This window comes from Hyperoodon ampullatus (genome assembly GCF_949752795.1).
Source record: "Hyperoodon ampullatus genome assembly, chromosome: 2".
NCBI classification, from domain to species: domain Eukaryota; kingdom Metazoa; phylum Chordata; class Mammalia; order Artiodactyla; family Ziphiidae; genus Hyperoodon; species Hyperoodon ampullatus.
In genome coordinates, this window is record NC_136915.1 from 31670247 (window position 1) to 31685246 (window position 15000).

General features: G+C 48.5%; 1 protein-coding gene across 1 annotated transcript in view; it reads right to left on the reverse strand.

Annotated features, from left to right (window-relative positions):
• INPP5B (inositol polyphosphate-5-phosphatase B) overlaps positions 1–15000 on the reverse strand; it is a gene marked incomplete at its 5' end in the record, with an annotated part of 43299 nt that overhangs the window by 27222 nt on the left and 1077 nt on the right. Inside the window, 5 exon segments of the mRNA XM_079696362.1 lie at position 8769; positions 8771–8913; positions 13060–13170; positions 14449–14478; positions 14613–14710. Coding sequence (XP_079552488.1) covers position 8769; positions 8771–8913; positions 13060–13170; positions 14449–14478; positions 14613–14710 — 383 coding nt within the window.

A 15000-nucleotide genomic window follows, 5' to 3' on the forward strand; every position in this document is an offset into this window, starting at 1 on the left:
TCTCTTCATTCTCACAGCTGCCTTTCTCCAGGCCATCCTCTCCTCACCTGTTACCTCAAGAGCCTCCCAACTAAGAGATCTTCCCGCTTCTCCCTACCCGATTTAGTCTTTGGACTTGACCAGGTTAGACCCTGATTTCATCTCTCCCTGCTCTAACACTTTCAGTATTACACCACTACTTGCAGGTGAAGGTCCAAACTGGTTGGACTGACACAAGAGGCCCTTTGCAAACTGGTCCTGCTCTCTCTCACCATCCACCACCCAAAGACAGCCAATTCTAAACAGACAGGTTCCCCATCCACGCCGCCCTCACTCTGACTTTCTGGCCCCTCTGCTTCAAAGTCCAGCCTCAATTCCTCCACCCTCCATCAGCAAGCCCTCCTCAACCACACTAAAGCTTGGCAGTCATTTCTCCAAATTCTGAATGCCTTCCTGTCTATATGACTTGTCTGGAACTTTAAGGGAAATTAGAGTGTTTTTGGAAAAGCCCTGTGGCTTTGGAATAAAATGACTTAGACATTTCACTGGCTCCATCCATAACCTCATAGGAAACCTCAAGCAAATTACTTAATTTGTTTCCTCATTTGTAAAATGAGGATAACACCACTGAACTTACCTAGAAGCCGAAAGGATAAACAAATGAAATTCCTAATGGGTCAAGAGCCTCGCACAATGCCTGGTACACAGCACGTATGCAGGAACGGTTAGTTCTCTTCCCTCTGCTCTGCTGCTCCTCACCCCCCACTGCTTTGATAATAATGACTGCCATTTATCAAGTCCCCTCGAATAGCCAGGCTTGTGCTAAGTGCTTCACGTGTTATTTCTGATTATTGGCCTCTTTTTACAAATAAGGCTACTGAGGCCCAGAGCAGGTAGCAGACAGACATGCCCAAGGACACAGAGCCAGGCCAGTAAATGGTGCAGCTGACATTAAAAGCCAGATCTGCTAGACTCCACAGCCTCCCCTTTTGCCAACATGAGCACAACATCTTCAATAAAACTATAAACTCTTAGGGGTAAGTACTATATGGAGAGAAGGATTAAGTCCGTTTGGATAATAAAACCAAAGTACCACCATGGTCTCCACGGGTTGTGTAAGTGTGTGGCTGTCACTACTGGGTGGAGATCATGTCTTGCCCTTCCTAAGCATTTACTAGATGGGAGGCGGTGTCCCTGCTAATCTCCTCAGTCACTGGCCTTGGTGTCTCATTTCCAGCACACTAGAAGAACTTGTAAAACCATGTGAGCAAATCAGCCGGCAGTTCAAACGAGCAGGATTAACGCTTCTCAATGCTGTGTACACACCACCAGGGGGCCGTCGCATGGCCTCCCCAAGACAGGGTAACACATACCAGTAAGAGATTCGTTCACTTTACAAGGAGATAAACAGATCCCCATTCTGCTACCCAGAATCCAAGTCAGGCTGCGTTAATGATAACAATGATAGTAATATTACCATGAATAATATTAATAGTAAATACTTAAGGCTTATTGCATGCCGTGAATGGTTTTCAACTGCGTACGTATATTTAATCTTCACAACTCCTCCATGAGGTATGTGGCATTAATATCATCACTTTACAGACTGAGATAAACACAGAGAGGTTAAGTAACCTGCCCAAGAACACACAGCTAATAAATGGTACAGCCAGGATTCAAACCCAGGGAATCTGGGTGAAGAGTCTGTGCTCGTTTTTTTTTTTTTTTTTCCCCCGGTACGCGGGCCTCTCACTGTTGTGGCCTCTCCCGTTGCGGAGCACAGGCTCCGGACGCGCAGGCTCAGCGGCCATGGCTCACGGGCCCAGCCGCTCCGTGGCATGTGGGATCTTCCCAGACAGGGGCACGAACCCGTTTCCCCTGCATCAGCAGGCGGACTCTAAACTACTGCGCCACCAGGGAAGCCCCAGAGTCTGTGCTCTTAATCAAAAACTATATTAACTATCAGAAAAATGTGGGGTTCAGAAAGCATTTCTGGCAGAGGAAGTAATTTCAGCACAAAGAGACGGCATTGGGCTTTTGCGTACCACAAAAGAAAAAAAAAAAAAGGAGATGGCATTACGATGTGCTCAGAAATAAGTAACAAAAAGCAGTATAAATAAGTAGAAATGAAAAGTTTTGTTTGAGGAGCATCAGGGGATACAAAAGAAGAGTGCTGGGGTTAGGGCTCAAGCATTAGATTCAAACAGATGAGCTGAGTTCTATTCTGTCACTGACCTGGTGAGTGATCACAAGCATGTCACCTACTCTCACCAAGCCTCAGTCTCTCCATCTGAAAAATGGACATCCTCTTATAGAACTTTTGTGCTCAGGGTGAGGCCCACAGACCCACAGTTAAGTGCTTAATAAATGTTAACTGCTGGGGCTTCCCTGGTGGCGCAGTGGTTGAGAGTCCGCCTGCCGGTGCAGGGGACACGGGTTCGTGCCCCGGTGGGGGAGGATCCCGCGTGCCGCGGAGCGGCTGGGCCCGTGAGCCACGGCCGCTGAGCCTGCGCGTCCGGAGCCTGTGCTCCGCAACGGGAGAGGCCACGGCATTGAGAGGCCCACGTTCCGAAAAAAAAAAAAAAAAAAAAAAAAAAAATGTTAACTGCTAATGATAATAGTCATAACAGTAATCAATTTTTATTTATAAACACAATTTTATTTTTTTAATTTATTAGGAATAGATTTTTATTATATGTAAGGCCAAACTGTAAGACTTTGAATGCCACGTGGAGTTTGGATTTGACTCCAAAGGAGAGCTAAGTACATAGCACACAGAGGGCAGGGATCTCTTGAGAGAAACCCATAGCACGGGGCACCCAGCATTAAAAAGAATGGAAAGAGGGCTTCCCTGGTGGTGCAGTGGTTGAGAATCCGTCTGCCAATGCAGGGGACACGGGTTCAATCCCTGGTCTGGGAAGATCCCACATGCCGCGGAGCAACTAAGCCCGTGCGCCACAACTGCTGAGCCTGCGCTCTGGAGCCCGTGAGCCACAACTGCTGAGCCCGCGTGCTGCAACTACTGAAGCCCGCGCGCCTAGAGCCTGTGCTCTGCAACGAGAAGCCACCACAGTGAGAAGACCCCGCTCGCCGCAACTGGAGAAAGCCTGCGTGCAGCAACAAAGACCCAACGCAGCCAAAAATAAATAAAATAAATAAATTTATTAAAAAAAGAATGAAAAGAGCCAATGATTCCTGTTTCGGCCTGGCTACCACCCCAAATACTTCTGTTACTTTTGTAAAACTCAAATAACCGGGGGCTTCCCTGGTGGTGCAGTGGTTAAGAATCCGCCTGCCAATGCAGGGGACACAGGTTCGAGCCCTGGTCCGGGAAGATCCCACACGCTGCGGAGCAACTAAGCCTGTGAGCCACAACTACTGAGCCTGTGACCTAGAGACCATGAGCCACAACTACTGAGCCCATGCACCACAACTACTGAAGCCTGCACACCTAGAGCCCGTGTTTCGCAAAAGAGAAGCCACCGCAATGAGAAGCCCACACACCGAAACAAAGAGCAGCCCCCGCTCACCACAACTAAAAAAGAAAGCCCACGTGCAGCAGCAAAGTCCCAACACAGCCATAAATAAATAAATAAATAAATAAAATTTAAAAATCAAATAACCATGCTTCTTAGTCCCTTTCTTCCTTTCCTCCTTCCCTCCCTCCTCCCTTTTCTTTCTCTCTTCCTCACTTTCTTTTCATTTTAAACATTTCCCATCATCTCATGGCTTTAAAAAAAAGTACCACAGATTTTGACAATTAACACGGGCAGAGACATCTCTAAAAACACATCCCATGCCCTGCAAACCTGTTAAGCCCTGGACTCAGAATCCAAGTTGTTCCCTGTGCAAATCCAATTTAGGTTAGCAAGGACTAAATATCACTAGTTTAGCTCAAGGAGAAAGACGACGACTGTGCAATTACTTTTCAGCCACAGGCTGCAGTGGTCACAGGCTACTGGAGAGATGATTTTTTCCTCCAGACTCTCTCTTCACTGGGCCTTCTGTGAACTGTCTGTGGTCTGGTGAGCTGAAAGAGAAGTGGCAAGAGCAAACCAGGAAGGGTTGGGGGTAGAAAGAAGTACAGAGCCCGCTTAAAGAGGAAGGGGGCAGGCGTCCTTCAGGCGACAAAGCACTCGGGCTAGGACATGTATGGGTCTAGAGGGTTCGAAAGACAACAGATTTTTGAGCACCTACTGATGCACGAGGCATTAGGCTGGCATTTGGGGCGGAGAGAGGATGCAAAATACTAAAAGCAGCAAGTTCGAGCCTGTAAAAATGTAGCTGAATGAACAGCCAACAAAGAGATGAAAAAGCAGAGGGTTTTACCCAGAAATAACAAGCAGTCGGGTTTGAAGTAAGAGGAAATGAAGGTGAGCTGGGGAAGATAAGACTCGAGAAGGGGGGCTGAGGCCAGGCCACGCAGGACTTGAATGCCACGCTGAAGAATCTGAACTTTATTCCTCAGGCTACAAGGATTTGGCGCAGCATTCAAGTTCACAAACAAAACAGTAGGGCATGATAAAAGTTACGTTCTAAGGTGAGCCCCAAGGGAGGAGGAGACAGGGGAGGAAGACTTGTAAGGACACCACTGCACTAGTTCAAGTAAGAGGATACCAACATGAATGAACTATGGGGATTTAATTTTTTTTTTTAATTTTCAAAAAATTTTTAAATTGCAGAAAAAGAATGGACAGAATTTGGTTATTAGACATAGGAGAGGGAAGAGTCAAAGATGACTGAGGTTTTTAGTGATTATATTGACAGAAAAGAAACTGGAGGGAGGGAAGGAGTGAGGAAGAGAATGGACGTAGTAATTTGGAAGAAACCAGCCTAGGAAAGGCCCTGAAGAGGGCAGCCAGTTTCTACGCTCTTAGAGGTGGGCATTTGCAATTCCTAAATGTGCTTCCCCGAGGAAACCACCCCTAAATTAGCATTCCTTCGGTCCTGTGAGACCTTCTAGAAGGCAAACATTCACTCCCATTTTACGGACGGAAGAAAGTCAAGAGACATGGCCAGTATGATACCAAGGTGCAGTAACTAAAATAAATAGTAAAGTATCCAGCCACGTAGACATACACTTTGTTCAAATCCTCATCATCCACATTTGGAGCTTTAGTTCACATACGCACCACTTGTAAAATCTACAAGTCTGTTACAGTAGATTTTAAGCAGCAAAGAAAACAAGCGAGCCAGTGAGCTTCTCTGTCCCAAAACTGTCTTTCTGCTAATAAATATTGATGTCTCCCTCTTCCTGAACCTTCTGTCCCCGAGGACTTTTCTGTGCAAAGCGCCCCTTCTAAGTGAACGTTTGTGGGTCACCTCGCTTGCTCTAGGCTCCCACTGTAGAATTCCACAACAAACTGTTTTCTGAAGGAAAGAAAAGTCTTCAGGGGGTTCTCCTGTTCTAGAAACAAACACAAGGTTAGATGCGACGAAGAGGGAAACGGAGAAGGGAACAACAGAAGGAGGAAGAAAAAGGAACACAGTTCTCCTTTGTTTAAAGGAACAAAGTGGGCCAAATTAATTTGCTTAGGAGCCTGCAGAGCTTCCCACAAAGGTGGAGATGATGGGCAAGATTTCCACGTGTAGGATAAACATCTAGGAAAATTCATTTTCTCTGTGCTAAAAGCGAACGTCGGTCACACAGATTTTACTTATTAAGAGACAGGGGAGAAAGGAGACTGACTAACCCAGGGGCTGTTTTTCTGACATTCTCACTGGCTTCTGCCCTGGTAATCTAGGTTACCCTTTATGCTACCCTGAGTTATAAATAGCATTCATTTCCTTTCTCAGGCCAGACAGACTTTAATGCTTTATTTCTTGGGTCCAAGGGAAAAAATACTCATAGCACATCTCATTCTGAATTTGAGTTACTACCAAGCTACCTCACTTTGAATCAACCATGGAATAAGAAAACCACTTAAAACATCAAAATTTGTTTGTTGTTGCCATGCTGTTAAATTAGCCCAGAAAAGCCCAATGGGACTTCTGAGTAGCTGTTTCCTTTCTAGTACATAGCTCAGAATCCTCCAGAACACAGCTCCAGGTCTTTGCATGTGTCTGGGATGAGGCAGGTGAATATTTTACACAATGACATGGGTGAGTACTGAGCCCGATGAAGGATTCCCCAAGGGATAAGAGCACCTTCAGTTGTTAGATAGAAACAGGAAGGCATTTCTCCTTATTTCTTTTTAAGGAAAGAAAAAGCTACACCAAGAAGAGCAGTTAAATAAGTGAAGAAGCAGAAAAGCCCCTACTTACAACAGCTACTTGTCTGAGACCCATGCAAGGTCTAGGAGTCTAAAGAGGCCAAGAGAATCAGATGGAACAGCCTGCCACTTGACCAGAAGCTTTACATCTCACTTCAACACCACAACTTAGCTCAAAGATCCCGATCTGAACCTGAAATGACACCAACCCCAATCTAAAACTTCTGCATTTCACTTTTCTGCAATTCCTACCGAGCTTGGCTTGACACTCCTGAATGCAGGAAAGACAAATCAAGGAAAAGAATGGACATTTTTGGAGAGATGCATCCAAGTGAGAGCTTTCCTTTCTCTACCAAGACGAAGGCAAGGACTGAAAACCAGCTTCACTTTGCCCCCCAAATACCTAGGCCTTTGAGGGGCTCCTACCCTTGGCTCGCCTCACAAGGTCTCCCGTCCTGCTGAGCCGACCCCACACTCTCTTACCTCTATGAATCATCAGATCCCTCTCTGTCAGACTGTCAGCTCCTTGGGGAAGTCCTGTTTCTCCTGATGTGCAGGACAAACAGCATTTTAAAGCAGCCTTTGGGTTGGTTCCCTGGGCTATCAGGAAGTGGGAATTTTGATCATATGCATATAGGAAGCATCAAATTCGCTATCTGTTTCCCTTGGGGTTCAGGGACATCCAGAGGAGGCCCAAAGGGTTCCCCCAACCTGTTGTAGATGATGTGACTCTCCTCTGAGGCCAAAGCAACTCTGGAAACAGAGCTGACCGAAACAGAACTGGGGGCTTGGTGCCATTTCTTACCAATTTTAACATGAGCAACTTAGCATTTAGTAGTGTAACCCCACTTATTGTAGGTACTACGATGGGGACAAATCATTTCAAATCAAAAATGAAACCAAAACCTTGACAGTAACTCCTCACCAGCAAGTGGCTAGTTTCGGATTTTTGAAAGATCACAGATTCTGAGATCACTTTGCATTTATCACCCAGCGGCAGATAACTGCTTCAGAGCTGTCCCGACTTCTCACAGAAGACCTCCCTCTACTTAGGAGATGAAGCGCTCCAACAGGCTCTGGCGTGCTGGCTGAGAAAACAGAACCCACCTCTTTCTGCTGCCATCGGGCCTGTCCTCTGCCAACTGTCTGGATGCTGCCTTTTCGCAGGGGCAAGGGGAAGATATGTACTTAATCTTAAGCTCTCACCTGTCCCAGTACCAGAGCCCAGAATGTCATGGAAACTGATGCAACAGCTCTCTCAAGATCAGCCCTTCAAGTGAGCTAAGCCCATGAGAGATGCAAACTATCAGCACCATCGTGTGCTGCGACTGCATCTTGCAGAGGCTGCAATGAAGGAGAAGCACGAGCACGGAGGAAGTCCTTTGCTCGCTTAGTTTCCTCCCATTTTACAAACTTGTGCAACGTGCTATTCCCCCAGCCCCTCATAGTTTCCAAGCCTTTAAAGAGCAAGTGGAGCGCCCGCCCACACTTACACAGCTATTTGACAGTTCCCTAGCAAATGGCTGAGAAAAGGGGCACAAGTGGGTACTAGTGGTCATGCCAAAGCTCAGACGTAACAGGAGCTGCACGGGCACACCCATGAGAAAAAAATACCAGGGAGCTCCGGGCAGAAAACCTAGGAGCTAGACAGAAAACAGAGGTCTGCAGGTCCTCCCAAAGCACCAGCCTGACCCAAATTTCAGCCCTGGGCCTCTCACTCTCCAGAAGACAACCTCCTGCTCAACAATTGGCCTTTTGTGCTGCACAACGTTATCCACCAAGGGCTGGGTGGAAAAAAAAACCTAATCCCCTTCACCTGTAACCTCACTGTGGCCTCCAGGCCCAGGGTGGACAGGGCTCTCCTGGACTCCGGGTCGGCGCACAGCCCAATCTCTCAGAGGGGCTGAGGACCGACAGGAGAGCCAGGCAGCCCCAGTACACACACCAGTCCTCACCCAAAGGAAGGCTCTGTCATGGGGAGTGCACCTCCACACAAGTCAAACTCGAAGGTCAGGATGGAGAAACTGAGGCTCAGAAAGGGGCAGCCACCCGCCCCAGGTCACACAGCGAAGTCAGGAACGGAGCTTTACTACTACCACAACCCCGGCCTCGGGATTCCTGAGTACCCCACTGGCCCCCGCCTGCCCTCATCACGCCCGGCTAAGAATAACTAACATCCCCACAGCACTTCAGCCCCAACGTCTCCGCCTCCGCAGGGCCAGGACCTTGGTCTTTGCCCTGAGCGTCCGCCAGCCAACCCACAGACCCTGCCCGCCCGAGGGTCTGGCCCGCCACCGCCCCAGAGCCCCAGCCCAGCGTCCCACCGCCCGCCGGACCTGCAGATTCGCGCTCCCGAGAGCCGGCGGCGGCGGACATTTCCCTGCCTCCTTCCTCAAGCTCTTCATCACGCCGCCCGGAGCCCCGCCCCCCGCTCCACCCCCAGAGGGGCCCGCCCCCACGTGCCACCCTCGCCAATCAAAGGCCGGTTTGCTCCATAGCTCCGCCCCCAAAGAGAACGGGTCCCGCCCCTGAAGCCTGGCCTCCTCCAATCCCCTTCGCGCCTTCCGAGATCGATACCTGCCTCCGCCAATTCCAGCGCGCCCGGGCCAGGTGCCCGGGGCTGAGTTCCAGCCGCGCGGCGTGGGCAGCTCGGTGTCCGGCTCCTTGCGCCTGTATCGAGACAGCCACAGAAACTTAGGATCCAGGGCCGTGGAGTTGAAGCCTGTTGAAGGAAAAAGGAGGGAATACTGAGCCACGGACTTGAAGAGCCGTTTCCACCTCCGCAAGGTTGTCTGTCCGTGAGCAAATCGCTCAGCCTCTCTGGGGAGGCTCCAAGCCTGTTTCCCTGGCGCACAGTGTGGGCCTGAGATTCAAATACAATAATGAACATGAAAACGAAAGTGCTGTACCAAGATAAACAAGCACCACTCCTGCGACCTGGTGGTAACTATGTGCTGAGGTCTATGCTTCACTTGCATATTACGTTCCTTCTCACAACTAACTTTAGGAGCAAGGGAACGATTATCCGGTGGCAACTATTATCCCATGGCAACTGAGCTCAGAGAGGTGAAGTCTGAGGTCGCAGAATGAGTGGCAGAGTGGGAACTCAAATACATGCTAGTACTAGGGAGCGGGCTGGGGGTTTTAACTACCCATAATCTCCATCAGCAACTCGCAAGCCTCCCAAAAAACACACTCTAAGTAAAAGCAGTGTGCCTGCTATGAAATATGCCTTCAAGACGAGTCCTCTGGTTCCCTCTGAACCAGATTGCCACTCCTCCTTCCTAGAAATTCTTGGGTCTTCTCTGCCTCTCACTCAAACCCAGGTCTGCCTGACTCCTAAACACTTGCTGTTTCCTATGCTATCCTGCCAGTTCTCCTTGTAGAACAGCATGAGCCTGACCGAGCTGAATTGGATTTGCAAGGGCATCATAAATGAAGAGACTTGGGTCGTAGGACTGACTATGGCACTGCCAGACACAGCTTTTAAATTATTTTCAGCAGTTACATGCTATTAACCCATCTGATCCTCACAAAACTCTTGGAGTAGTAAGGCAAGTTCATATTTCCACTGTACAAATAATAAAGCCAAGGCTCATAGAAATAAAATATATTGTTCACATTCACAACTAGGAAGTGGCAGAGCTGGGATCTGAACTGAAACCTCTGGACTCCATGGGCTTTGGAGTTATAACCTGGGGTTCCAAAGCTGGTTCTATTACTTCAATTAATGAATGACCTCGGGTAAGTTACTAAAATGTCAGTTTACTCTCTTGTCAGTTTACTCATCTGTAAAACAGGATACTCTTTAGTATTGCTCAAAAGACTAAACAGAAAAACATGGTTGTTGTGTGTTGTCTAGCTGTCTAGAAAAATATATGGCACACAGTAGGTACTCAATTAATGTTGGCTAATTCTTTCCTCTAACTGTGATTTTTTGACCAAGTCACTTCCACTCCCTGACCTTTTGTGCTGCACATTACCCACCAAGGACTGGGTGGGGAAAAACTAGTTCCTTTCACTTGTAACCTCATCCTGGACTCTGGTCCTTTTATCTGTAAAATGCAAGGGTTGGGCAGGTGGATTTCCAAGAGTCTGTCAGCTCTGAGAGTCCCCTCTCACCCAGACCCCTCCTGGAGGAAGTCCACATCATGATAGCTGCTCAAAGAAGCTGCGTTAGTGCAGTTTCCCTGCTGGTTACCCCAGGTGTGGACCCCAGAAGGAAGAGCAGGGAAGGGAACCGACAGACAGATACCTAAGCCTAAAAGAGGGGAATCATCCTCGACTAACTCCCTCTCTTTCATTCTCACAGCTGGGCACCAAGTTCTGTTCATCCATTCAACAAATATGTGTTAAGTGCCTACTACATGCCAGGCACTGTTGTAACCCCAGAGAGTAAAGCTGTGAACACAACCCAAACTCAGTGTTCCCATGGTGCCTTCATTCTCATCGGTTTGATCTCTCCAGTCCATCCTCTCCTCCCCATCCCCATGACTGGGCCCTGGTCCAAGCCTCATTTTTTAATGCCTGAACCACTGCAATACATTCCCATTGATCTCCCTGCTCTAGGTTCTCCCCTTCTGCACCAGTTGCCAGAGGAACTTTCCTAATGTTCAAATCCTGCCTCGTTATTCCTCAGTTTAAAGCTCCATCAGCTCCCCACAAGCTACAGGGCAAAATCCAAGCTCTTTGTTGGTTATTTAAGACCCTTCATGAGCTGTCTCTGCTGGCCTGTCCTGGTTCAGCTCATTCCACAGCCTCCTCCCACCCCAACTTCAATCCCACCCAGTGCCCTGCTCTTAACTCCGACTGTCTTTTTTCCCATGTTGGCTGCCTGGGAAAAAAACCTCACTCATCCTTCAAGTCAGAGCTTAAACATCACCTCCTACACGAAGTCTTCCCTGAGCAGTGTAGATGGGATGGGTTGGCATGAGCTTAGGATGCATTAGAGCAAAACTCAAGAGCTCAGGCTCTGGAGGAGACTCTCTAATCCTGTCTAATCCTGGCTCTATTATTTACCAGCTATGTACTCAGGTAAGGCATTTAACCTCCCTGAGCCTCTGTTCCCTCACCTGTAAAATGGACACACTGATAATACCTACCTTGAATGGCTGTGGTAAGGAAAATGAGATAATGTGCTGAAAAGTCCTCAGAACAGTGTCTAACACACAATAAGTCCACAATGAATGTTAGCTAAGGAAATATTTTTCTGAGCTCCTACTATGTGCTGGGCACTTTCACATGTATTACCTCATTTAATTCTCACAATTCCATGAGGAAGATATTCTTTACATGTAGAAGTTTACAAACAAGCAATCTCATAGAAAAAGAGATCAGATTTGTGGTTACCAGAGGGAGGGATGAAGTGGGGGGAAAGGGGATTGGGTGAGGGCAGTCAAAGGTCCAAACTTCCAGTTATAAGATAAATAGGGAGTTCTCTGGTGGCCTAGTGGTTAGAATCCCAGGCTTTCACTGCCGTGGCCCGGGTTCAATCCCTGGTCGGGGGAATTGAGATCCCGCAAACCACATGGTATGCACCCCCCGAAAGAAAAAGAAAGATAAATAAGTACTAGGGGTGCAACAACATGATACATATATTTAATACTGCTGTGTTATATGAAAGAAAGTTTTTACGAGTGTAAATCATGAGTTCTCACCACAAGGAAAAAAATTTTTTTTCTATGTCTTTAATTGTATATCTGTATGAGATGATGGATGTTCACTAAACTTATTGTGGAAATCACTTCGTGATGTATGTAAGTGAAATCATTATGCTGTACACCTTAAACTTACACAATGCTGTATGTCAATGAGAGCTCAATAAATCTGGGAGAAAAAAAAAGTCTACAAAACCAAGGTTCAGAGAGGTGAGATGGTTTGCCCAAAGTCACACAGCTAAAGACCAGCAAAGATAGGCTTCAAATGCAAGAGGTTGTATAGCTTCAAAGTCCATGCTCTTTGCTGTACCTACTGTTATTCTCCTACAACTACCAATAATAATCATAAAACAGGTTATCCTTATTAGTTGAAGGTTTGGAGATAAATTTGCCCTGCTTATAGGATCAACCCTTTAACTCGGCATTCAAGGCTCTATAATCTTGTTTCCTTTTCCCACATTGCCCAGTTTGCATCAACAGTCAGTACCCTTCCTGCACACCGGGCAAACTAAGTTGGAGCCCCCAGACATTCAGGCTCCATGATGAGACCACGATAGAAGGGGAGCCCACCCCCGAGTCCTGCAGAGCCAGGATGTTAGCTAGAAAGGAAATAAGTGACAGTGTTGGGTAAACAGCTAAGCCCCAGCACCTGGTGGCTAGAATTTGCATGTTCGCTGGCTGATTCTCTGCTCTGAACAAACTCTCCTTTACCTGCCTGGCTGGTCGTCCAGTCTAAACAAATTCTGCCCTAGAGGCCACTGACTTCTCACTGTTAGGTTAAAGCTGGACCATTTTCTCAGCTGTGGTGGGGGACAGAGCAGGGTACAAGGGCAGGAGAGCTCTTATGACAGACTTCCCTTGGTTCTAGCTGTGGTTGTCAGGGAGAGGGAAGGTGGGCCTCTAGAAGCTGCTGACCCTGCTAACTTGTAAAAGATTCTGCATGAGAATCACAACTCACCCCGTGCAGCCCTGCCCAGAGCAAGGAGGGCGAAGGGGCCCTGCTGGAGTTAAAACTCGGGTCCAGAAACGGGAAAACGGAAATGCAAACACCATGGCTGGGTGGTGGCCTGAGGGCACTGTGGCCTCATGCCAGCAGCTTTGAGAGGGCACAGAAACTGTGGAGTGTAAGTCCAAAGGGTGCAAAGTCAACTGGTGGTGGGGAGGTCAGTGCCCAGCCCCACCTTCCCCCGGGAGCCTGCGGTCTTACCTACCTGGACAGGCCCTGGCGACTTCTTGGAGAAACGTTCTGGTTTGTGAACCAAAGGGGAGCTGGAATACGAGGCTGAGCTCCGCTGTGTCCAGCTGAACGGTGACATCTGAGCCTGAACGGGGGAGGCGGGAAATGAGCCCTTGGCCTCCAGGATGCTTAGGTGCATCTTTAGGCTGGAGCCCCCAGCATGGGACCTCAGCAGCCCAAGCTCCCAAAGCCCCTCTGACCCTTAAGCTGGGGCAATAAGGGAGCCCTCTGTACCCCCAGCTCCAAATTAAAACCACCCTCAGTCTACAAAGGGGGTGGACCTCAGCTCTGAAAATTCAGTAAGCCTCACCGTAGCCTTCTGGACGGAGCCAGAAGAGACCAAGTTCTCACCTGTCGTCTACCCCCGCCCCACCAGTGGAATGAAAAGCACACAGAGGCGCACAGGGGGGCCGTCCGTCAGTCAGTCTCCCTGACTGTGCCAGGCACATGCTAGTCACAGGGAACACCATGCTGAAGACATCAGACATGGCCTTGTCTTCAGGGAGCTAGACTGTGGATGGTGTCTGGCTCATAGCGTAACCTCAGCACCCAGCAGGCACATGGCGAGCACCCGAAACATGTGCTGAACTAATGAATGAGTAGGAGCAATGCAGCAGACTGATCAAGAGAGTGGGCTCCAGAGTCTGGATTCCGAGTCTGAATCCTTGTCCCACCACTTGATAAATTACTTAATTTCTCTGGGCTTCCATTACCTCGTCCATAAAATGGGGATGAAAGCAGTGATGACCTCACAGAATCGTGAGGAAAGCACCATGTGATGTGTGTAAAGCTCATTAGCAGAGTGCCTGGCACGAGATCATCATTGATTAAATATTCATTTCTATTATGATTATTATTACTACCTCTGCTATTAGGACTACAGTCTAGCAAAGAACACAGACATTACATAGGTCACTATAAATAATTAAATCACTGTAGGTGACAGAGAGATGGCAAGGACAAGACAAAGGAATGTGCATGAGTGAAATACAAACACTTTCAGGATACAAACACTCTCAGGAGTTCAACAAAGGCTTCCTGAGGAAAGTCAGTGTGAACTGAAGCCCTGGAGGATGACTGGCTATGCAAAAAGAGGAGTGAGGGCTTTCAAGAGGAGGAAGTAGCGTGTGCAAGGGCTCCGTGGTGAAAACGCGTCACGTTTGAGGTGCTTGGAATGCAGTGGATTCCAAGTGCAGCAAGCAGGGAAGAGAGTGACTGGAGAGATGACCGGGGCCTGATCCTGCAGGGTCCTGCATGCCACAGTTAAGGCGATCAGAAAGCACTCTTACTTCACACCACTCTTCCCTCTGCACATTCTGTTCCCCCTGCCCCAACTGGGACTCAGACTGAAAGGACCACTCACCAAGAAAGTAGACTTCACCATCCAGGGACACTGTGGGCAGGGAAACGAAAGCGCCCTTAGCAACTGAGCATCATCCTTCCTCCCAACGCCCCACCCCCAACAAAGGCAGAAATGACCCGGGAGCCCAGAGGAGAGGGATCATCCGGTCCAGCCCCCTGTGGCACCTTCTTCCAGAGCGAAATCCCGGGAGATCGGCACGATCTGGTCCAAGGAGACATCGTCCCCGGTAATGGCCATCCTCCGGTGTGTGTACAGGAAGAGACTGAGGGCAGGAAGCAGAGTGAGGACAGGGGGCCTGTAGTCGTCCCTCAGGCCCATCGGGGACGCCTCGGGGTGCTCGCACTCTCTCCTTGGTTCCTGGGGCTGTGCTCATGTCTCTCTGCTCATGGTGCCCACCAGAGACTGTTGGGTCATCAAAGCTGAACTTGCCTCATTTTGGGGAGCCCCTGCCTTGTTAGTAAAACCCGTGTTTGATCTCCCCCTTGTGCGTTCTAGCACTGCAATCTTAGCCTCCCCACTCCCTCCCTGAACCTCAGCTTTTCCATCTGTAAG